This window comes from Struthio camelus, chromosome 34, assembly GCF_040807025.1.
Source record: "Struthio camelus isolate bStrCam1 chromosome 34, bStrCam1.hap1, whole genome shotgun sequence".
NCBI lineage: Eukaryota > Metazoa > Chordata > Aves > Struthioniformes > Struthionidae > Struthio > Struthio camelus.
The window spans coordinates 903,747-928,226 of NC_090975.1; the positions used below are offsets into that span (position 1 = coordinate 903,747).

At 43.5% G+C, this 24,480-nt stretch overlaps 2 protein-coding genes across 3 annotated transcripts in view; one reads left to right on the forward strand and one right to left on the reverse strand.

The window, feature by feature from the left end:
* Positions 1–24,475, reverse strand: part of LOC104144147 (butyrophilin subfamily 3 member A3) — a 33,835-nt gene extending 9,360 nt beyond the window's left edge. Inside the window, exons 1-5 of one of the 2 annotated variants that reach the window (XM_068923537.1) lie at positions 5,833–5,985; positions 3,382–3,456; positions 2,330–2,602; positions 1,658–1,756; positions 915–941 (exon numbers count right to left, since the gene is read on the reverse strand). In XM_068923537.1, the coding sequence (XP_068779638.1) occupies positions 915–941; positions 1,658–1,756; positions 2,330–2,602; positions 3,382–3,454 (472 nt within the window). In that variant the 5' untranslated portion in view covers positions 3,455–3,456; positions 5,833–5,985. Of the gene's footprint in view, positions 1–914; positions 942–1,657; positions 1,757–2,329; positions 2,603–3,381; positions 3,457–5,832; positions 5,986–24,137 lie in introns of those variants that run through there. The other variant, XM_068923536.1, reaches the window with a different exon arrangement.
* LOC104144148 (deleted in malignant brain tumors 1 protein-like) lies at positions 16,623–24,144 on the forward strand. The gene is made up of 5 exons (XM_068923492.1): positions 16,623–18,705; positions 20,205–20,528; positions 21,816–22,139; positions 22,282–22,605; positions 23,366–24,144. The coding sequence occupies exons 1-5, from the start codon at positions 18,216–18,218 to the stop codon at positions 23,758–23,760; spliced, it is 1,857 nt and encodes a 618-aa protein (XP_068779593.1). The 5' UTR covers positions 16,623–18,215; the 3' UTR covers positions 23,761–24,144.
* Positions 24,476–24,480: the final 5 nt, after the last annotated feature.

A 24,480-nucleotide genomic window follows, 5' to 3' on the forward strand; every position in this document is an offset into this window, starting at 1 on the left:
TTTATTTCACATATAATAGTGAATCTTTGTCTGATGGCAAGTGTTTCAGGGATGACTGAGAGCAAATTCTAATGCAAGTCCACAGATTTGTTCCTGGATACTTAAAATTTTATCCCCAAAGCATTTTTATTTGTATGCAAATTTTGGAGTTATTTCATTTCCTACATAGCAGCTTATTCCGTAGAGTATGGCAAAGGAGTATTTTCTTTCCTTTAGAGGGTCTCTGCTTAAAACACCATCCATTAGATAGCATAAAACGCCATCCATTAAATTTATTCTGCACCTCTTATGTATGTTAGAAGTCCTAAAAAAAAAACTCACAGTGAATCAAACCTCCATTGTGAAGCACAAAGAATTAGCACACTGAAGGTCAGCAACTGATTTCAGTATTTACTCAAAGCATGCAGGCTTTCGTTTAAAAAACAGAAAATAACCACACAGCATGTGGTGTTTTTCAAGCAGAAAACTTTTAGATCCTCCGCAAGAAGTTTACAAAAGGTGCCTTTAGCCCAGGGTGCTTAATCTCTTTATATTTCTTCTGTAGTCATTAGGTAAGTGACCCATAACAAACGCTTTTTGCCATCTCTTTCAACATATATAGCCAGAGTAGCCTAACTTCAGTGAGATACAAGAATTTCCTCGTTTCTCCACAGGGACAGGAATCTCCAGCGGGCCAGACTTTCCCTGTGCTGACTGCGCATACAATGACTTCCCTCCCAGAGAGGCACCTTACCTGGAGCCTTATGTTCAGTGGGATGAACCAAAGTACAAATCTTTTGAAATCCGTGTCATAGAATAACTTCAGGAATACAACTAGTTAACCGCATGGTTTATGCAATTCAATGGACTAACACTATGCATAATGTTGCATGTATCTTTCCAAATGATGAAATACAGTATTTATTACGACTTACCCACACGAACAGTTGTCTTATTGTTCTCTGAGGCATAGAGAGAAAGAGGAAGGCAGGAGGGAAGGCAGGGAAGGCAGGAGGGAGGGAAGAGAAAAAGAAAATATCTTATTTTGCTTTCTTCTCTGCTTGTTGTAGGTTTTCGAATGAAATTTTTCAGACTTCATTGGGGTCATGGGTCATGTTTGGTAAAGAACAATTTATTTTCAAAATAGTTTGGTTTGTATATAATTATATTTGCCATTAAAATTATGAGAAATCACATAGAATTTAATGAATCTATCTATTTGCATTGAAAGTGGAGAAGATTCAGACTTAGTACTCTCATTTGGCAGAAATGATTCGTGTCATAGAATCATGTTAATTAGAAACGAGCATATAAAGCAATTAAAGAACTTGCAAAGACATAAATGAAGCCAGTGGATGTATTCGGATACATCCACAGGTTTCGGTTATTAGCTAGAGTCTGTTTATTTGAATAACGAGGTTAAGTTGCAACAATAATTTCACAACCGTAATTCCTCATTTCATATTGTATGGGTTCAAGACACTGATGTAGTTAGGAGATGCTTAAAAATTAAAATGTATGGTAAGCAAAATATAGTAAAAAAGACACAGCTGAAGAATCACAGGGAAGATTGTTCATAACCCTGCACCTTCCCCAGATAATTCTGGACACACCGATGTTATCTTCCAGCCAGGCTGTGTTAAGCATTCACTACTGTAGCATTAAGAGCGGAACTTACTTCTGAGTTTATACGTTGCAGCGATAACCAGGAGAATGCTCAAGAGCAGGATCACAACAAAAGCAGCCAGCCAAGGGGAGGTGGCAGGAAAGAAAACATCTGCAAATTATTTCACAGGACCAGGTATTAGCTTCCTTGCAAAATCAAGTTTGGGCATGTCCTCACATTTACATGGGTAAGAAACAACAGTTCCTGCAGCCACTGAGGAGAGTGGTGGTGATCAGTATCTCTGTCCGTCTTTGATGTCCAGTTTCAATTGTCAGGTGGCCAATTTCAACAGGGTGCAACCTCAGTACAAGACTGGACACAGCCTTGAGTGTGTCAGGATGCAGAGCAACAAACTTTCATGGCTCTGCCTCCCATTTTTCCAAAATAATAGCACAAATACAAATCTTGATGTCCTAATGTCTAAATGTCCCCAAAGCTGTATCCTCGTCCTCAAATGAAAGTTGTTAACAAGGCTAAGGATATTGTTGCTATTGTTACCTGTGGTGGGTGAATGTACAGCTAGCTGTATGTCACAAGCACATTTTCATTTTACTAGGAAGCACAGAGAAATAATTACTCAGGTTAGCATTTTCCAAAAGAAACTGGTAATCTCTGGCTCCCCTTTGTCAACAGCAGGCAATCTACAGGAGGAACTTCACACGATACGCTCTGAATCATACCCACCTCCAATTACAACTGAAGACTCTGTTGATTTTTTCAGCAATTTGTCAATTATTTTGCAGGACACAGAATTTCCCGATCCTGGTTTTAGAATAAAGGAGCTACTGGCATGAGCACTGCCAGGGCCAGTGTTGAGTGGTGTTCCAGTGAAATTTTCTCCTTTACTGTCTGTCCACAACACCTGAACTTCAGAAATCAACCGCTCAGAGGAACATCTGAGTCTGATACCATTGTCCTCATAATCATCCAAGACAATCAGTGGATCGTGGCCACCACCTACAGAAGTGAGAGATGTATAGGTGAACTGTGCTCAGTGCCCTTAGTGGTTTTAAAGGCTAAGAGGAAGAAGTGTGCAAGAAGTTTTGTAATGATGATGCCCTATCATGGAAGCTGCAGCTTTCATTCTATGACATTAGCAAGTCCTCCCACAGCTCTGGTCAGGAGCAGCAGTCAGGCTGTATATGGCAAATTTGAGGATGAAGAAAAGCTCACAGATGCGTTTGAAACACATGTTGTTAAAAGCCACCCCCTATTTCAAATGACCAGAATCTAGCACTGTCATGAATCTGCAAGTCAAAAATCTTTTCACCTCCCTTTCCCATGTTGAATATACTAGGTTATCTGAAGTATAATCATCTGACCAAATCTGAGCCATCTAAAAAAGAAACATCTAATTTAAGGCTAGCCTCTCCATCTAGAAAATACAGGGAGAAGTGAGATTCCCTAGAGAGTGTTTCATTCCCTCTTAAGATACAAATCTATGATAAATGAGGTGTTTTATGCTCTGGAAATGCTTGTCTTTTTCAATTGACTGTACAGATATCTTGGATAAATAGCTAGGACTCAGATGCCCAGTTTTAATGCCCATGGTCAAGCATAACAAATCCCAGAACACGCATCTGTGTTCCCTGAAATCAATATAAATTTTCTATGTCTGGATACATTCAGTTGAGAAGAAATCAGAGGTCATAGGGAAGTATCAATTCAAATATATTCATACTCTCAGCAATGAATTTATTACAAAGTGAAATTAATCTATTGAAGAGCAGAATTACCTGTAGCGGGATGCTGTGTAGATATCAACAACAAGATGAAGATGACTGGTGTCACCTGGACTGAGAACCCCATACCTATGTGATAGAGAAAATCTGTTTGAATGCAGAATAAATTATGCATGGATCTTCACAGTCAGCTTAGATCATTCCCAAGTTCACTCTAAGATCTTATTCCCTGGTCATCTACACTGCCCATATGCTCACCTGCACCCCAGATGAAGCTGGGAAGTGATACAGTGGCCAGAGCAGTCCTTCAACTGCTCCTGCTGTATGGCAATGTTCCAACACTAATCCTATAAGCCATGCTACAAAGTGTGATACTGGTCAGACTGGTATAATGTGAGCAACTCCTGAGCTGCATAGGCATAGGTCTCATTAGCTGCACCAGTAGCAGGGCTTGGAATGGATCCCTGGAGCAAATCACAAAGACACTATGGATTCAAACACCCCAAACATAGATTCTGTTGTATGTGGAAAAGTGAAATAGATGCAATACGGACACTGAAAAAACTCTCATAGTGTATTTCTGTGCATACATGGAGGCTTATCTCACATGCAAAATGCAGTCTCAAATTGTGCTTCCTGCAGCACTGGGGATCTACGGCTCCTCATTGCTGCTCCTATGGCTACTCTTGAAACTAAAACTTAAAACTGAAGTCAATACATTTCCATCCATTCTAATTCTGAAAACGCCATTCTGTCATATTTTGAGAGTCCATCTCAAAGCATGGAGTTCCATAATTATCCCTTAAAAATGATAATTAAAAATTAATTTCTAAAATAAAAATGTGTTGGCATTTTCCGAACTAAATGTTTCACTTTGGAAATACTAAAACCACTTTTTCTCAGATATTTTTAAAGAAACTATCTAAGTGAAAATACCTAGGATTTTTAAAACACAAATTTTAAAGATTTATGTAGCCCAAACACTCTCTTTCTGTTTTTTTACATACATATAAAGCTATGTATAAATATAATAAATATAACTATATATATATATTTAGTCAAACAGGAATGTTTCAGTTCAACAGTAGTCAAAATTAACTTTTTTAAAGTTAAAAAATGAACCTTGATAATTTTGATGAAAATAAAGTATCTCCCTTTGACTCTGACCTAGCAAAAGATACTATTCACTAAGCTCTGCTTTGAAGGGCACCACATTTCCAGATTGCTTCTCTCCCCCCCACCACAGACACTATTTTCTGCAATACAAAATGGGAGGGTTCTCATTTGTTATGGCTCATCCAAGTTGCTATAAGGATTTTTCAATATTTTCTCTGGTCATAATGTCTGGGAAAGGTAATAGTTTTCCAACATGCAGCAAGATCACTTTCACAGGAGAAATATGTCCCGGAGGTGGCTGTATTTCTTCCCTGACTGCAAAGAGAGACCAGAAAACTAACTTATGCTAGATGCCTAACATTTATCTGACTAATGCTATATACAGGATGAATTCCACTTTTCGTATCTTTTTGAGGCACAATATAGTCCATTCCTAAATCCATTAAGAATGTGAGATTTTGAGAAGCACGTTTTTGGTTAGCTCTATTAATTTCCTCTTTGTTGAGCCTATACACACCATATTCAGGCCTTCCTCTGCTGCCAAGACAACTAAAGGAATTGTTCCATTTTGGTTTTTTTCAGATCTGAGATTCTGATCTCACTGCAAGAACCACAGCAATTTACTCATTCTCACCACAGAAGTACAAACACTGAGATGTTTGGAATTCATGAAATAGAAAAGAAACCAAGCACAAAATATTGCAAAAACCAAAGTCATGAAAACAAACAGCAACGCTTAAAATTCCTGCCAGATAGTCTGTTGTGACTGCACTCGCTTTGGGGCTGGCATTGAAAAGACAGCAGCGAACACCCCGAGCAGGAAGAAAGGCACTGCACACTGAGCACAACAGCTGCAAGCATAGGCAAAAAGAATGACGGGCAAAATAAACGAAAGTAAAAGCTTATACCAAAGTAAAAAGACACCATGGAAGATGGAATGGAAAAAGGTATACTACCAATATGCAATGGAGCGTCCCAAAGTGTGTGTACACCCACATCTCGTGGAAAAGTATTAACTTCTCTCCACCAAATCAGTGGTACTCTCACCATACTCCTCACTCGCCGTGAGGGTGGCTTCAGCAGAGATCCTGAGATACCTAGAGATATCTCGGTATGTTTGGGGGTTTTATCTCTCTCTCAAGAAGCAGGTCACCATACGAAAACACAGACAAAACTGAGAGACAAAATGACAAAGATCTCTAGAGATTTTTCAGGAAAACACCCAAAGTGTCTGCGAATCAATACAACACAAAATCACAGCACAGCCCAAAGACCCCAGGCTTCCATTGCAGGAGACAGCAAAGAGAACAGTGGCCTAAGGAAGCATTCTGAACTCTTCTCTTCTGCAGCAACCAAATAAATTACTGTTCTAGCAAAGAAAACACAAACCTGCAGTTCAGCAGCACCACCCTGGAGTTCTGCAAATGCCGCTGCACGTTAAAGAAATCCACATGCAGGTGCTCACATCAATTGACGATGCTCAGAAGGCTGGTGGTACCTTTGGACCCTGCCAGCCACTGCTTTGCTGGCAATAAAACTGATGCTTTTAGTTCCTCAAGTTACCCATTAACAGGGAAATGCAATAGTACAATCGTTAGCCTTCTCAGCGAGCAGGAAAAAAAAAAAGAAGGTGAGGCTGTGGATTTATGCTGTTTATGGCCAAATACTCTGCAGTAGGTAAATGAAGAGTAAACAACCCTTAGAAAAATTCAGACTGCAGAAGCCTTCTATTATGCTGTGTAAAAATATCCACAAGAAAACTAGTAGGGCTGGCCAATAAATTATAGTTAATTTAAAAATAAAATCATCAGTGGAAAGAGGAATGATGGTTAATGACTGTGCTATATGTAAAGCTTTGTTTTGTCACTCTAGCACTTCCCTGATGTTCTCCTTAGCTGTCCTCCAAAGTGCTTTTGGGGGACAGGTTTAGAAGACCTTGGGACAAAGCTGTGGGGAGGGGTGCGTGTGGGGGGGGGGCTGTCTGCTTTCCAGAGCTGTACTTTAGGGAAGAAAAAAACCAGGATGAGGAAGCCAGAGAAAAGAGGGTAGTAGATTTTGCTAGGTGACAACATAAGCTTGCCAGTGAATGTGTTGGAGGTCTTTCTGGAGAGAGTAAAATGTGAAACTCAGCAAAATTTCCTGATTGAAATCTAATATCTGTGTCCTCCTTAGATTTATTGTTTGAAGATGCAGATAAAAGATGTACCCTCCCCTGCAGTATTCACTGTTTAATTATAAATCAATGCTGCGTATTTATACATTTTGCACAAAAGCCTTCCCCTTCAGGAAATGTTGTATCCCCATGAAACTGTTTCTATGCACCAAAACATCCCCAGAATGGAAATATGCACCCGCTGCAGAGGAGGGGTTTTAATGAGTGAAAAGGCAAGTCAAATAGAATAAACTCTTATTGCTGTTTCTGACAAAATTCTCCCTGCAAAGACAGTATCATCCCACAAGAGGGAGCTGGGAACTTGGCTGAGCTGGATCGAGTTCGGTGGGAGCCGAAGGGCGAGCTATACTCCAGCTACCAATATTTCTCCCTTTTGTGGATTTAGAAACTAAGACGACCCTCTCTTTGCTCCTGTAGGCCCGTGGAAGCTTTTGGCTTATCTATTCTAGAAAGAACATGCTAGAAAGCATGCTTTCCCTAGATATGCATAATTCCCTTTCTCTATCTGAGTGTATAAATTGAGTACTCTTTCATCCCTCAGTCACTACAACTGCACACCTCTTTAATGATAAGCAAATATTATTCTGCATAACGCATGCATTTTAGTGTCTATTTTTCTGTGGTTAAAAGTATACGTAGGATTATATTGCCTGCAAACACACACATACACAAACTAATACCAAAAAAAGCATGACCCCAATATGTGTAAATTTCATTTTTTTTAATGATGCACAGCATAAAAGGTTTAAGGGTGCTGACAAGGAAACTTGGAGAAGTGAGTTGTACCTGGACACCTGTCAATGGTGCTGATGTCTGATGAAGTTACCGTCAAGAGCTCTTTTTGTTAGTCCGGGGTCTTTCTTCAGTGCTGGCTAAATATTTGACCACATCCCAGAACCAGGGTATACTACTGGCATCATCCTCATCACAGAGACTATTGTTTGCAGAGGGGTATTTCTAAGGGTTTTCCAGGAGTTCAGCAGATTTCTTCTCCCCTGTCACTTTTCCAGCTTGCAGATCCTACAGAATGCAAGACCTTGTTGTCTTTATTTATCAACACAAATATGCTATCTATGAAGACTCCTGGCACAGCAGTTACAATGCAGAGCATCTCATTGCTGTTACAGTGCAGAAAAATTGAGGTGGAAATAACACCAGACTGCTCAGGAAGGGGAGAATTGGGTTCTCAGAGAAAAGATATGAATGACTTTTGTGGCTAAAATTTTGTTCTTTAACAGCTCCCTATTGGTAAATGACTGCTTCCTATCCAGCTTTGGCTTTGGCCCCTATTCACTACCAATCAACCATACCACCAGGAATACATTGACTATAAATGCACATTGACTATTCTCCAGAATTTGAAACCTCTGAGAGCAGAAGGGGAGAGAGTTTGTGCCATCACTGCCTGGAGCTGGAGGCCTAAACGATGGTTCTTTTACAGGCTGTGTTTCTGCACAGCACAAGCCACAAAGCCTCACCCAAAGCAAGGTGCTCATGGAAAGGATCTGGCAATGTTGACCTTACCCAGGAAGTGCTTTAAGTCTGAGGAACCTGCCTTGTTGCTGTGGAGATGTTCTGTACATGACAAAGATTTGTTTTGCTTTACTCAGTAGCTGGAAATTTTCCAAGAGCTTTAACGAATAATGGCAGGTCTGTTCTCCAACAGAGAAAGCCTGAGGCACCTCATCAGCTAGAAAGACTGTCTTATGCTGGGAGAATAGAGAGGGCTTCACATGCTACTCACCTCTGGACAGGGTCAACACTTGATGTAGATGTTGACATCTACTTCTTTGAGCACCTGAGTTCATCCTCTCCAATGAAGTGCTATTCTCACAGACTTAAGGCACATCAACATGAAGAAAGGCCATTCAATCCTAAAGAAAGTATTGCTAAGCTTTTGGGTAAATGTGCATTTGCTTACAGGGAATATAGGTGAGGTGTACATATTTGAAACAAACTCAGTAGCAAAATAGTTGCCCTGGTGACAAAGGATACAGAGAAGGCAGAGTTGCTGAATGCCTTCTTTGCTTCAGTCTTCACTGCTAAGGCCAGTCCTCAGGAATTCCCGACCCTGGGGACAAGAGAGGAAGTCTGGAGAAAGGAAGACTCTCCCTTGGTGGAGGAGGATCAGGTTAGAGATCTTTTGTCCAAACTTGACATCCATAAATCCATGGGCCCCGATGGGATGCCCCCACGAGTGCTGAGGGAGCTGGAGGATGTTATCGCTAGGCCACTCTCCATCCTCTTGGAAAGGTCCTGGAGATCAGGAGAGGTGCCTGAGGCCTGGAAGAAAGCCAATGTCAGCCCAGTCTTCCAAAAGGGCCAGAAGGAGGAGTCAGGGAACTCCAGGCCTGTCAGCCTCCCCTCCATCCCTGGAAAGGTGATGGGACAGCTCCTCCTGGAGGTCCTCACTAAGCATGTGGAGGACAAGAAGGTGATCAGGAGTAGTCAGCATGGCTTCAGCAAAGGGACATCCTGCTTGACCAATCTCATAGCCTTCTCTGTCGGAATGAGTGGCTGGGTAGATGAGGGGAGAGCAGTGGATGTGGTCTGCCTGGACTTCAGCAAGGCTTTGGACACTGTCTCCCATCACATCCTCCTTGGTAAAGTCAGGAAGTGTGGATTGGATGAGTAGAGAGTGAGGTGGATTGGGAACTGGCTAGATGGCAGAGTTTAGAGGGTTGTGGTGAGTGGTGCAGAGTCAAGTTGGAGGTCTGTGGCTAGTGGTGTCCCCCAGGGGGCAGTGCTGGGTCCAGGCTTGTTCAATGTCTTCATCGATGACCTAGATGAAGGCACAGAGTGCACCCTCAGCAAGTTTGCTGATGCTACTAAACTGGGAGGAGAGGCTAACACACCAGAAGACTGTGCTGCCATTCAGAGGGACCTGGACAGGCTGGAGAGGTGGGCGGAGAGGAACCTCCTGAAGTTCAGTATGGGCAAGTGCAAGGTCCTGCACCTAGGCAGGAATAATCCCATGCACCAGTACAGGCTGGGGTTTGACCTGCTGGAAAGTAGCTCTGCCGAGAAGGACCTGGGAGTGCTGGTGGACCACAAGTTAAGCATGAGGCAGCAATGTGGCCTTGTGGCCAAGAAGGCCAATGGGATCCTGGGGTGCATGAGGCAGAGTGTTGCCAGCAGGTGGAGGGAGGGGATCCTGCCCCTCTCCTCAGCCCTGGGGAGGCCTCACCTGGAGGACTGTGTCCACTTCTGGGCTCCCCAGGACAAGAGAGACATGGCACTACTGGAGAGAGTCCAGCGGAGGGCTACCAAGTTGATTAGAGGGCTGGAGCACCTCTCCTCTGAAGAAAGACTGCAAGAGCTGGGCCTGTTCAGCCTGGAGAAGAGAAGATTGAGAGGCGATCCCATCAACGTGTACAAGTATCTGAAGGGGGAGTGTCAAGAGGATGAGGCCAGCCTCTTCTCCGTGGTGCCCAGCAACAGGACAAGAGGCAATGGGCACAAACTGAACCACAGGAAGTTCCATCTGAACCTGAGGAAAAACTTCTTGACTGTGAGGGTGACAGAGCATTGGAACAGGTTGCCCTGAGAGGTAGTGGAGTCTCCTTCCCTGGAGATATTCAAAACCCGCCTGGATGTGATCCTGGGCAATATGCTGTAGAGGCCCCTGCTTGAGCAGGGAGGTTGGACTAGATGATCTCCAGAGGTCCCTTCCAACCTCAACCATTCTGTGATTCTGTGATTCTGTGATAGTAGAAAAAAATGTTTCAAACAAAAGAAGCAACTGAGAGACGATAGTGCTTCAGCAATTACAGTTTAGGACTGAAGAAATTGTAAGCTTAGTATTTGATGTGGTAACTACACGCATTAATTGAAATAAATTACATTAGTGACACTAAAAATAAATGAATAGTTTGTTCAATAGGTAACTTCCTATCCTAGAATCAAATATTAAGACAGTACTTTTTTTTTTATATAGCAGTATCTCTATGGCACTATTTGTAACTAAGAGCAACAGTTGAAGATGATAGCACCTGAACGTACAATAAAGATGTCATTCACCAAAAACTAGCTAAAAATATCACTTAAATGATAAATAAATAAATAAAACTTTAATCACCTTTACAGTCCTTAAAAAAAAAAAAGAAACCCACTCCAGCTGGAAATTGCAACTGCTGGTGCAAAACTTGCACAGGTTATAAAAGCTGGTCCATTGTTAGTCCTTGGCAAAGCTACATTGTTGCCTTATCTCAGTCACCAATTAGACACCCTCATCCAAATGTAGTCATCAGCAAATAGCATGTATTTCTAACCATCTAAACTTGGATAGTCAGTTCCTGTGTCTTTCATCACCATTAAAACCTGCTAACGTTTGTATAGATCATACTTTCCTAATGTACTTTGCCTGAGGGATATAAGTAGTCCATCATGACATGTCAAAAAAAACTATGTACACTTTAGTACAGGATTTTTTAATACACAGGATCAAGTATTCAAGATTAATCAAGCCTCTTTTTGTGTGCAAAGGAAACTTTTGTAATCAAATAAATATTTACTTAAAGCATGTTTTGTGCACACTTGATGCGTCTTGACTTCCTTCATGCACTATTTAGTATCTCAACTGCCAGAGTTACAAAACAAGTAAAACAAGTCTTGACTATTACACAACATGCCCAATTTAATGTAGCTAAAGACTTCAATGAAATTAACTTGCAGCCACTCATTACTATTGAAAGGATTTATTAAACAATCCCAAGAGCTGCCACAATTTTCAATAGAGTGCTCCACTTTGAAGTAGGTGATCAAATGTCACAACTGCTAGTAGTTATATCATGGATTCACCTTGCTGCTAAACAAAGCAGGAAAACATTACAGTTTGATGTCCTTGATGCATAGCAGCAGTTTGATACAGCACAGTAGTGTGACTTGCTCCATTTAAATGAGAACGCTGTTGATCTGCCAGAGAGCCCATAAGCTAAAGCCACACAAGAAAGGTAAAAACAGGCAGATGTGAAATTGTTGACTCAAAAACTCTTGGAGTTTTTGACATGTAGAGGTATGAAATCCAAAGAAAGAGTTGGGCAATTGGGAGTCAGTGATGGCGAGAAAGAGCTAATTCCAAGGAGCAACACAAGGCAGCCCTTCTTCATCTGATATTGCCCAGCCAGGAAAGGCTCAGTGGTTCTCTACAAGTAGGGAGATGAGTATATTCATGCTTACTATCACTTTAGTCCTTACTATCTTCTGTGTGTATTAGCCAGTAAGGAACCGCTGGCATTCATCAGCTGGGTGTTGCTGTTTGCGTGATCTTTTTGCACATGCCGAAAGATGTCCAGATAAGACTGACCCAGTAGAAAGAGGACTGCAAGAGGTGCTGACAGTACCGCTCCAATCCTGGTGACTAGGGTAACTCACCAAGGTAATAACTTTTCTGGGGCTGTTGCACTGCCTGGACAGACCAACTGTACATTCCCTGGCAATTCGCCTTTACCCCCATTGAAAGTGAAACTGCAAAATTAAAGTGGAGCTGTTCTGACTGAAGTATATCTGCAGCAGGGCTGTGGCACACCGAACAAGGGGAGGACTCCACAGCATTACTATCTCATTACCTCTGTGACTCACTTTATAACATATATTTTGAAGATGTTTAAAGTGATTGTGACAATTTCGGGAATGTTTTGCCATCTATTATACTAAGACCAATTCTCAGGCCTCAGAAACAAAGATCATTTCAGTTACTTTAACAAAGAGACAGCTAAGAACATCATCTCTGAATATTTTGTATTTCTTTTGTGAACTAGGACTACATTTAATTGCCTTCTTTATTTGGGCAAAAAAAGATCTGAGAATTTACTGTTAGCTTAAAGTTTTAACATTCTAATCAAAGTACAACAATTTGTAGTTTAATTACTACAATAGTAACTTTTTTTTTTTGTTTCCCAGGTCGACTATCTTTGCCTGTTAGCTTTCAGTTAAAATAATAAGATATGGTCACTGGGGCTGAGGGGCTCCTATGTAAGTATTTCTTAGGGACTGTATAGATTTGTTACACTTTTCCCACATGCAGTTTTCACAGAGCTAGGCTAAAATCTAGCCAATAGTCTAGTGAGCATTAGACAATTGTTGTGACACCTAACACAAGCGAAAATTGACTCAGATCAGCACAAACCCAGACAAGTCCTGAGGCCTACATTGGGGTATTAATACAGAACATATGGCCTTTTATTAGTAACTGAAAGGCTATACTCATTGGAACTACAATGCTACAGTGCACAAATATCACAGATGGATGAACAAACTCTCCACTATCTATAAAATATCCATTTAGCTGCCAGTTTAGGGAAACAAAAAACAGAATTTGTGATTAGAGTAAATAGCAGTGTCAAAGAGAACAAGAAATTGGCCTTGTGTTACATCAGGTAAGCAAGTTTTCTCAATAACCTGAACTGTCTGGCAGCTGAGATGACTTAGTCTTAGACAGAGCCATACTTTTAAACTGAATTTAAGCTTTTTTATTATTATTATTATCCTGATGCATTTCCTTTACTGTTTCTTCATTAGTGCCACCATTCTGACATTGCTGCTGCAACAGAGATCCTTCCTATCTGTTTTTTTGCAGTCATCACAGCATGGTCTCACGGTCATAAACTATATTGGAGACAGAGGATGAACACACTGTACTGGGCACAATAATTCCTGTGTGCAGGCTGGATATGAGTAGACTTGTCCTTGCTTCTGTTTCCAGTCTCACTAATGTAGATACTAATCTTCTTGCAGAGCTCTCTCACACATATAAGAGCCAGTGAGCTGGTCTGCTGAGGCCTGCCTGCCATGTCATCCTACTGACAAACAGCTCTGTCGGTTTATGACCCTAAAACCATGCATTAAATAAGCAAAAGCCACAAAGAGACTGAATTCATGCAAACAAACAGGGTTTCAAATAAAGGTCAAGGTGGCCTCAGCAAGAGAAAGGCAGGCTAGCTAAACAAAGGTCCAGCAGCCACCTCAAGTCTGGCAGAATGATGGGAAGCAAAAGGCATGAGCAGCAGTTAAGAAAGAAAAGTTTAGGAAAAGCAACATCTGCCCTGAAAGCTGGAAATCCCCAAGGAGCCAGGAGTGGTAGCTAGAATGGGAAGGAGTTGGCATGATTTTCTGAGGGCTCAGGTCACTCAGATGCGACTCATTCTATATCTAGCATGACATTTCTTTCCTCCCATCTTAGTAACACTGCAGATTTAGGTCAATACCTAAGCAAGGCTTCGTATGAACAAATTACATTATTGTAATTATATTATGTAGGAAAGAGCAATGCCATACACCCCTCAAAGTATGGGTAGGGGAAATAAGCCAAGGCAGGATGCTTCCTTCCCGGTAAGAGCAGGGGAATGCAGAGCTGCTCCACCACTTGGCCAAACACCTATTGTTTTTGGTAAGTGAAGACAAGAAGATAATATATAGAGTTATTACAAAGGTCAACAGGAGTAGGACTGAAAGGTAAACAAGGAACTACAAAGTCAATTGAAGCTGAAGCAGATAGTAAATATAGGCTCAGAATGCAACTTGAAGTAACAATGGCTACTCGAAAAAGACATATCCTGTTTGAAAATATGAAATAATAAGGCAGAGCAGAGAAACATAATTGGCACTTGTGGCAAAAATCTTGGCATGAGGACCTCCCCTCAGACATACAGAAGATGTTACTGATATTTTATCCACAGCAGAAAAGGTTTGTTCATTGTTGTTCAAGTGTCTCCCTGGATCTCTTCTCTTGACTCGTGGTCTCTTCAGTATTGCCTCTGATCCTCTTCCAGCCCTCTCTGCTCCAAACTTTCTTCAAGTAGCTGATCTATCTGTTCAATTTTCTTCCTGGCATGTGATTCAGTAAGATCCACCTCTTGGGACTTTTCTATGACTCAAAATGTGCTTACTTTTCTATCCAGGATTCTTCCTTAGTCCCATAATGCAGAGAAGAAAATAATTAGGAAAGAGTAAATAAATTGAATCACCTGAATATCTGCTATGATTCCAAGGATTTCTGGAGAGCAGCACAATCCAATCATTGCATCCAGTCTTGGTCTGTGCAATGTTTTGGCTCAAAGGTAAGAACTACCTGGATAGTTTAGTGACCTAGAGCACATGATCAACAAGGAGAGGTTAAAGGAACGGGGCATGTTTCACCTGAAGAAGAAAAAGCAAAGGGTGATGTAATAGCAGCTTAGAACTGCTTGAAGGGCAGTAGCAAAGATGGCAGAGGCAAATGGTTGGTGGCAGGGGCAGGAAATATAGCAGCATAAACTGTCACAAATTGCAGTTTGGGAGGTTCAGGTTGAAATTTAGGAAAAACTTCTTCCCGTAATGGTAGTGTAGCCCTGGGACAGTCACCAGAGAGATCATGGAGTGTTTCAAGATTCAGCCAGGTAAAGTCACAGTTAACCTGATTTGGAGTTAACAATAGCAGTGGTTTGACCAGAGTTTTGACTAGAAACCACCAAAAGTCCTTTACAACCAACTCTTCTACGACTCTGTGTAACCACTAAACTCAGCCTAAATTTATGCGTCCCTTTAGCCTTTAGCTGTACTTTTTAAACTCAGATTTCCTGAGTTTGTCTCAAACTATCAGATAGCCCGTGTAGCTTCCCTTGTTCCCCATGAGTCCAGAGGTTCATCCTGGATATCCTCTAGGGTTAAGACCAGTTATATCATTGCCATTGACTGTGAAGGTAGCCCTATAGGTCTTACTCAGCCTGCTTTTCCGCAGGACTGCACCAGTGAAAACATTTCTTTAAAGGAGGTCTGCTCCCTGAAAGGAATGAACTGCAAGCTAGTTGAAAGGTTTTATTTATTTATCTATTTATTTTCCTGAAAAGAAGCATTATTTTAGTCTGTCTTACAACAGAGTGGCATTCCAGCTAGTGTTAAGCAGACTCCTTGCCAGCCCTATCTCTCTGGAGTCCATGTGGATTTTCTGCTTCCTGCTTCACCCTCTTACTTGTGTATGCTGTGTCTTTCTTGGGACAGTCTCTCGCACTCACTCTAATCCTGAAGTTCTCATTGTTGCAAGTGGTTTCTGGTCCTTTAGGGTTTACAGCATCTTCACTAACATGGCCCCATCCAGTTCCTAAGAGACCCTTCCATACCACCAGTACATGGAGACTGAACATTTCACTGTCTCCCAGCTCAGTCAAGAGTTTATCTGTATGCTCTCCTTTCCTAAACAGCATTTAAGAAGTGGAGAAACAAGCACAAATAGAGATCAATCCTGCATTTCCCAAGGACTCTTCCCAGTACACTGCTTGTTCAGGCGCTAGTTCTGCCAGGAGGATGGCAGTTTTAGAGGGATGCCAGAAATATTTTGGTTTTTGCTAAGACAACAATAGAGGACTAAAGATTCAGTGCTTTCTTGCACAGGTAATTCTTCCTTAATAAGTTGATGGGCAGAAAAGTGCAGGAGGAGGGAAGAAGCACAGGGAAATGCAAGGTATAGGAGGAGGTCAGTGCAGGCAGAAAGGGAGGCCAGTAAAGGGGAGGAGTCGTAGCACGGCAATATTTGTCATCTACATCCCGTTTTGGTCTTTGCTGCCTTCTCTCCTGCCCTCCCAACCAGTCACTGACTCTAAGCTCTTTGTCTTTCTAACAGGGAGAATCTTCCTGTTCTACCCTCCCAATCACACAGGTCCCTGACCTTCAAGAACAGAACGGTATAAGGTCTCTGCTGCTATCATGCGACTGCCTGGAAACCTCTTTCTCACACCTGGGCGTACCTGCAGTAGGAGTCTGACTGCCTTTGCTGGAACCAGGATGGAAATTGTGTTCTTCCTCTTGGCATGGGTTTGGGGTAAGTTTTCTCTGCTCCTGAAGAACAGGGTTATAGATATATTCTGATAAATGGAGCTCATGATGGATTGACTCCTCTCATATCTTTAGTCCTTGCAAGGAAAAGGGTTTCATATTTGGAATGGGTTTGTGGTCATCTAACTGAAGATGCAGGAAGCTTGAGTTTTACTCTCAGTGCTGGAAATGACCTCTCTGAAGCAACAGAAGAAAGTAGTAGATTAGCACTTGTCTTCTGAAGCTCACCTGGAGACTTAAAGGCATTATTTATGCAAATATGCAGAGACAAACCCTGGAAACAAACAAATGTTAGCATGAAAATGAAGCCCTTTTTGACTGAGCTCTGAAATTCAGAATGCAATCTTGCTTCCCCTTGCCCCCAGACTCCCAATCTGGATTTGATCTAGGACCCAAGAATGTATAAGCACAGTAGACCTCCACTGCCTAGCTGACAAAGGCAGTGCTTAGTGCAGCTGCATTTATTTCCTGCAAATCAGCATAGTCAGATAACAACGAAAAAGTAGCAAAAGAATTGGCTAAGGAATATCCTGAGACACTGAGGTTGCTTTTCAACAAAACCTGGCACAAGTTAAGGCTGCTCCAAGGTCTGAGATAGAGTAAAGATTGTGCCAGAATTGCAAATGGGTAGAGGGTAATATGCGAACTTAAAGCTTTTTAGAAAAATGTCAGTGCTTTGCCACAGCATAGAAGAGTGGATCTGGCAAGACTTAGGATGCAGTCCTTGATGTAAAGCCTCTGATAAATGCATATAAAGGCTGTGGAGAGCAGTACCCAGGACCAAAGATGTAGACCTGGTTTAGGTATCTGAGAGGATCTTTCTGAATAAGCAGTGAGCTTAGGAATCTGCTTCCAGGCTTGACTACTGATGTTAGCCTAGATTTCCTTTATATCCATAAAGAGAAATAGACCATTCTGTATCTCAAGTCCTTCTCCTTCATTAGAGGATGAATGTTGACTCAAAATTTCCTTTCCTCTGATTTGTAAAGAAGTGCAGTTGTTTGGTACAGACAACACTGCAACTGTCAGCAGCTGGATAGATGAATCCTACTCTATGCAGCCTAGGCAGCTGCTTCAATGTAAGTACCCAGAACCACTTGAGTTGCCCTAGTTTATCTCTCTTGGACTCAAGCTACTGCACTGGACAATGTAAAGTCTACAAATGGCACCAGAAGACTACATTCAGACAAATTAGCTGTGCTCCACATGGCCCTAGACCAGTAAGCTCTGGATAGCAGAAGGTCTGACAAGCATTTTTGGACGAGGACATGGAAATACTTACTGCCTGACCCTACTTTGTCCCCAGAGAAGTGACCTGAGTGTTTCCTTCAATAATTTACACAACTGAGGGACAGTGACAGACTCAGGAGAAACATTCATTGTCTTGTTCATGGGGCAAGGAGGTATGATATAGGACCCAAGATGCTGCAGTAGCTCATACTGGATGAAGACACTAGCTCTCAGACCTTCATCTTCTTGGGGAGTATAATCTGAGGTTTTTCTCTGGACTTCCTGCCAGTGTGCATGGTATAACCTAGGGTTTCCATGGTGTAGGGCTGTCACACACCATGTCAGAGAGTGTGTTGGAAATGATAGGCTTTCACTCAAGGTTTTGAATATCTGGCATTCTTCTGGGAGGGATGCATGAAAGAATCTGGTAATAAGGACAGCTCTGGGCAATGAAGAAGAGGAGCTAGCAGCTGCTCATAGGGATGTGGAGATGCATTAGAGCTCCTAACACCATCTGTGCAATAAATTTGCTCCACTAATGAGGCTGTGAACTGTTCTCATAATGTTCCTGGTGAAAATGCCAGTGATTTCAGCAATCATTCTTCAGCCAAATCCAAAATGGCATTTTCTGTGCAAGAGTAAGTGGTTACATTCTCAGCCATCAGCCAAGATATGGCTCATGACAATTTTCCTGACTATTTTTCACCTTGGATGGTTTTGTGATTCAGGTGTTGCCAACTCAGCTCCAATCAGACTAGTGAATGGCTCCAATCGCTGTGCGGGGCGACTCGAGGTGCTTTGGAAACAGCAGTGGGGAACCGTGTGTGATGACAGCTGGGATCTATCCGATGCCATGGTTGTATGCAAGCAGCTAGGCTGTGGGGAAGCACTGTCAGCCCCTGGCTCAGCTTATTTTGGTCAAGGAATTGATCATATCTGGCTGGATGACATGAACTGCACAGGGACAGAAGTTGACCTCTCCGCATGCAGGACCAGACCTTGGGGAGAGCATAACTGCAATCATGGAGAGGATGCAGGCGTTGTGTGCTCAGGTAACTTGCAGCTGCCTCACTTCCCATGTGACCCCAAGAGGCTGTGCTCTGGAGGGGGAACATTTTAAGCCTGATGGCTATTTTTTTTTTTTTCAGTCAAAGGTACCCACAGGGCTTGGGATGGAGATGACTGCTTCAGGCACTGACCTGTACTGTGATTTGCCAAGGACAACATGAGGTCTAGCTCAGTTCCATTGTCAGTTATACACTGTGTGGGATGGTGGTGTTCATGCTCATTCTGTTACTGAGGCAGAACAGAGATTTGTTTTCTTTCCTCATCCAAGCTATTCTTGCCCCTTATGGATTCGCCATACAGTAGATGAGCAGAGATTCTTAAAGGAGCTCCATCTGGATGCACATGCTGTCCATCCACATGTTTCACAGCTGAAATGTGGCAGGGAAGCTGAGCATTTATGTGACCTCTTTATATTTGTCTTTTATGACAATATTCTCTCCTGGCAGAAGCATTTATTCTCCAGACTGGGACAGGGATGAGCGATTCAACTGTGGACCATTTATCTGTGTGCTAGTCCTAACCTGGATGTCACAGCATGATGTTAATGAATGCTAAGCTCCGGGAGCTGGGTGGGGAAGGCTAGAAGGTGTACTCTACCCCTCTACTTTGTCATTAACTATGGAGTAAAGGATACGCAAGTGAGCCATGGGCCCCAAGAGGTTGGAAAAGAACTGGGGGGGGGGGAGGGGGGGGCTATCATTGCCCTCTTTCAGGTCAGTATGTCCCAAAGCCTCTGTCCTGGTCAGTATTGAACAATGGATGAAGTTTCCAAGCTCACATCTCCCTAGATGGATCTGGAGTGGTATTCAGTTCCAGATTAATACCTAATATGTGTGTGTTTAAATGTAAGTTCCATCATTTGGGCTGGATGTTTTCATGTTACAGGCAAGAGATCTAGCATAGAGTCAGCTCCCTACAGTGAAGGTGCCCACTGCCATTGGAGATGCCCTGGGGCATCTGACATAACCATTTGAGTATAACAGATGAGGTACAGTCCCTAAGGGAGCCCCTACAGGGCAGCAGCTGAAGGCTAGGGGCAAAACCTAGAGAATCTCAAATGGTGGCAAACATCTGTTTGGGCAACTGAATCAAACCCCAATATTTGGCCAGCTGAGCAGCAATATAGATACTATCGATTCCAGAATTTTAACAACCAGATCACATGGAGGCACTGAGGTAAATAAGACACATGGGTGTCTTAACCTGTAGTGAGTGACCCTTGGAGCCACATCTCAATGGGAACTGCACAAGCCTGTTTCATCAGGGTTTTCCAAACCATCCAACCATCCTATTTACCTGTTTAATTCTGAGCTAGGAAAACATGGAGGAAAAAACTCAGAACTTGATCCTCAACAGCCTTCACCTTGTCACATCCTGGATAGCACTAGCGAAGTTTTTTCCTTTCCTTTGGTCTTTAGGGGACCTTTTCATGTATAATTCCTGACACCTCCTCCCCGCCTCTTTTTTTTTCTGTTTAATGCAGAAATTAAACAAGCAGCTCAACTCCGATTAGTGAATGGTCCAAGTCGCTGCGCTGGGAGAGTGGAAGTGCTTTATGCCCAGCAATGGGGAACTGTATGTGATGACAACTGGGATATAATCAACGCTGAAGTTGTATGCCGACAGTTGAGCTGTGGGACAGCTCTATCAGCTCCTTCCTCAGCTTATTTTGGGCAAGGATCTGACCCCATTTGGCTTGATGATGTGAACTGCAGAGGGACTGAAGCTGCCCTCTCCGAATGCAGTGCAAGGCCTTGGGGAGCCCATAACTGTAGGCATGGAGAAGACGCTGGTGTTGTGTGCTCAGGTAACTTCCATCCTGCATTGCAGAAGTGAGTTTTTGTGGGGTGTGGAGCTGGAGATGCTTTAGGAGGCCCTCTTCACTTTGGAGCAGTGCTGATCTCGACACCCAAGAGAATTGAAAGGCAAAAATCATGCTATAGATTGACTGAGCCCTAAAGATCTTGTCTTTCTTCCTAGTTAAAATATTCTTCTCCTAGCATAGTACTGCCAGCAGTAAAAGTGTTGGCATACAGTGGCATTTCCCATATGAGCTACTGGTGAAGCCAGTACTGCTGCAGGAATTATTTATAGGGCTACATGCTGCAGTACATGGCCTGTACATCCTCATAGGACATCCTCTCTCACTGCAAAAAGCAGCGGCTTCACCAGCCCCATCCCCTTATGTCAATAGACACAATTCATTCCCAAGTTCCCAAAAGCCTTACATTAAAGCTAGGTTCTTCCCATGGCTCATATTGTCCCTCAGAATGTAGTAGCATCAAGTCTTCCCACATAGCTGGAACCCAAAGGCTATACCTCCAAGTCTCCCTTCACAACCTCCAAAACCACTCACTCCTTCACAATTCACAGGTTTTCTGGTCAGGCAGGAGGTGGCATATGCCATGCCTGGTTTACCACTATGCATGTGCTGGTGGACCAATTAATATGAATATGTTGATAGCTTGACCAACACTGCTTCGTGGAAGAAGAGCTGAGTTCCACCTGCCTTTCCTGTAATGAGGCACTAATTAGAGTCTTTTGTCTCTAACCACCTATAGAATTTCACAAAGTTTGAAGGAACTTATGTTTCTCCATATAGTATGTTGGGAAATCCACATTTTATTCATTGACCTACGGATAATAACAACTCTAGTATGAGACTGAGAAGCAGATAGTGTGAGAATGATTCTGGCACCTCTAGATATCCAGCACCCTTTGACACACTTTAAAGTGCATGAAACATCTACAAGGTTCTGGCAGATATGATGTAAGTCATACAGCAGACCAGAAATCCCTTGTAATGGCAGATGGAAGCTGGGCCAGATATGCTACAGCATCTTAAATTACGCTGGACATCCACATTTAAACAAGACTAGGGCTTGCCCTCTGCCATCCCAAGTATATTTTAGCTTGTGCAATCCATTCCTGAGCAGCTGCCATTGCGGCTAATTCCTTATGCAATGTTTTCCCATATCAAAACCAAAAGAGCACAAGGCCCTAAGTGGGAGACACTACACGCATTGCTTAGTGGAGAATAGAGGTGCCAGATTCTGTGCATTGGATACTTCCCTGAACTTTATTTTCCTTGTAGGCTTTGCACAACCTGCTCCGCTCCGACTAGTGGATGGCTTGACCCGCTGCTCTGGGAGAGTTGAGGTGTTTTATGGTCAGCGCTGGGGAACTGTATGTGATGATGGCTGGGACATGGCTGAGGCAGAAGTGGTGTGCAGGCAACTGGGCTGTGGGAAAGCCTTGTCAGCCCCAGGTGGAGCTCATTTTGGGCAAGGATCTAACCCCATCTGGCTGGATGATGTCCAATGCACAGGGACAGAAGCTGCTCTGTCCAAATGCAGAGCCACTCCTTGGGGAAGTCATAACTGCAATCATGGAGAAGACGCAGGTGTTGTGTGTGCAGGTACCTTTCACTCACAGCAATATCTGGCCATGCCACCCAAATGCAATCCAGGAGTGAGCAGCATAGTGCTCTACCCTGTCAGCACAGATAAAATACAGAGGGAAACTCAGAGGAATAATGCCTTCATTATTTCTCAATGCAGGATTTGCTGAGCTGCTTCCAGTCCGAATGGTGAATGGTTCGAATTCCTGCTCTGGGAGAGTCGAGGTGTTTCATGATCAGCAGTGGGGAACCATCTGTGATGACAGCTGGGATTTAATAGATGCTCAAGTGGTGTGTCAGCAGCTGGGCTGTGGCACAGCAGTCTCAGCCCCTGGCTCTGCTCGATTTGGACAAGGGACTGGGCAGATTTGGCTGGATGATGTGAACTGTGCAGGGGCTGAAACTGCCCTCTCTGATTGCCGGGCACGGCCTTGGGGAGACCACAACTGTAACCATGGAGAAGATGCTGGTGTGGAGTGCTCAGGTGCTGTTAATACATGCCACGTAATGTGGGGTGCAACGGAGGGCTGTGTTTGTGGGAGGGGTGCTGGTGTTCGTGGGGCATGTACTGTTCCCTCAGGGCCAGGAGAATGTTGTGCTGATCATGCTACTCCTGGGTGAGACACAAGAGGAGTGGTGCATGGGTGGCAAGTCTATTCTTCCCTCCCCTCTGACCCCAGGACTCAAGAGAATCCCTGGGTGATATGAGCTGTGGAAGAGGCCTGGGGCACAATATCACCCCTGTTCCCAGAACAGCCTTGGGGACATGCTCCAGGAAGCAACCTGAAGTTATTGTGGGGATTAAGATGCTGCTGAATTTGATGGCCAGTCCTGATGGACAGGTTTGCAGAACCTCAGGAGTGGGGACCCAGGACTCTCAAAGACACTGTTCCCCCCTGCACTCTGTGTTCCCCATACATTTCAATGCTCTACTGAGCCACCCTGCTTAGGGAGTAAACCTGGGTGCTTGGCTATGGTCGCTCTTTAGGTGAGGAGCTGAATCAAGGTCCCATTCTAGGGTTAACAGTGTGTTCTGCGGGGACATAAGGGTGTGGGATGAAGTTTTGAGGCCATAGACCTCCAGTGCTATCTTACACACTGAGAAGTCAAGTCTTGTGTGGCGCCAGACGCCTGGGAGGAGCCATGTTTCACCCCCCCCCCCCCCCCCCACAAAGCTCTGCGAAGCATGAGAAGCATGCGAAGCTCCCTGAGCATTTTTACTGTTGCTTTGTGTTTTGGTCCAGGCATTGCAAAACCAGCTCCTGTCCGGCTTGTGAATGGCCCAAGTCACTGCGCTGGGAGAGTCGAGGTGTTTCGGGATCAGCAGTGGGGAACTGTGTGTGATGATGGCTGGGATCTAGCTGAAGCCAGCGTTGTGTGCAGGCAGCTGGGCTGTGGGAAGGCACAGTCAGCCCCTGGCTCAGCTCATTTTGGACAAGGCCCTGACCCCATCTGGCTGGATGACGTGGATTGTTTGGGGAGCGAAGCTGCCCTCTCAGAGTGTAGGGCCCGGTCTTGGGGATCCCATAACTGCAATCATGGAGAAGACGCTGGTGTGGTGTGCTCAGGTAATCCCCATCTATGTCTCGGTCTCCATGACAGAAAAGGTTTTCTGTTTCCAAGAGAGATAAGCATGTAACAGCATGTAACCCCAGCAGCAGGCTCTGTGTCCTGATGAAGTGTCCTGAACGCCTGTTGTGAGCTCTCTCTCTCTGCCTGTGCAGTAGAGACCTATTACAGATTCTGTGATTCCTCTTTTTGTTTGTCGTGTAACTGTACAGCTGTCCTTGCAAATAGAAGCTGTATGGCTTCCTCGTCTTGGATTTCTAACGTATTCTGAAGAATATGGTATGTGGTCTATTGTCCCCTTAGCTTTGAATGCCAGAACTTGGGAAAATATGCCACCATTAGACAACTTGGAAAATGCATAAATGCCACATCCTTGATGCCATTAGACCCCCTCACTGGGATGTTCTAGATAGTATGTTTTCTTTAATCAGAGTAATGGGAACTTACCAATGTATATCCTTGACCTTTGTCTTTTCTTCAGATATACCAAGAGTAGCTCCACTCCGGTTAATGAATGGGCCAAATCGTTGCAGCGGGAGAGTTGAAGTCTTTTACGGCCAGCAGTGGGGAACCATATGTGATGATGGCTGGGATATAGCTGATGCTGAAGTTGTTTGCCAACAGCTGGGCTGTGGAAAAGCATTATCCACTCAAGACACTGCTTATTTTGGAGAAGGATCTGACCCTATCTGGCTGGATGATGTGAACTGCACAGGGACTGAAACAGTCCTTTCCAAATGCCAGACCAATCTATGGGGTACCCATAATTGTAGGCATGGAGAAGATGCTG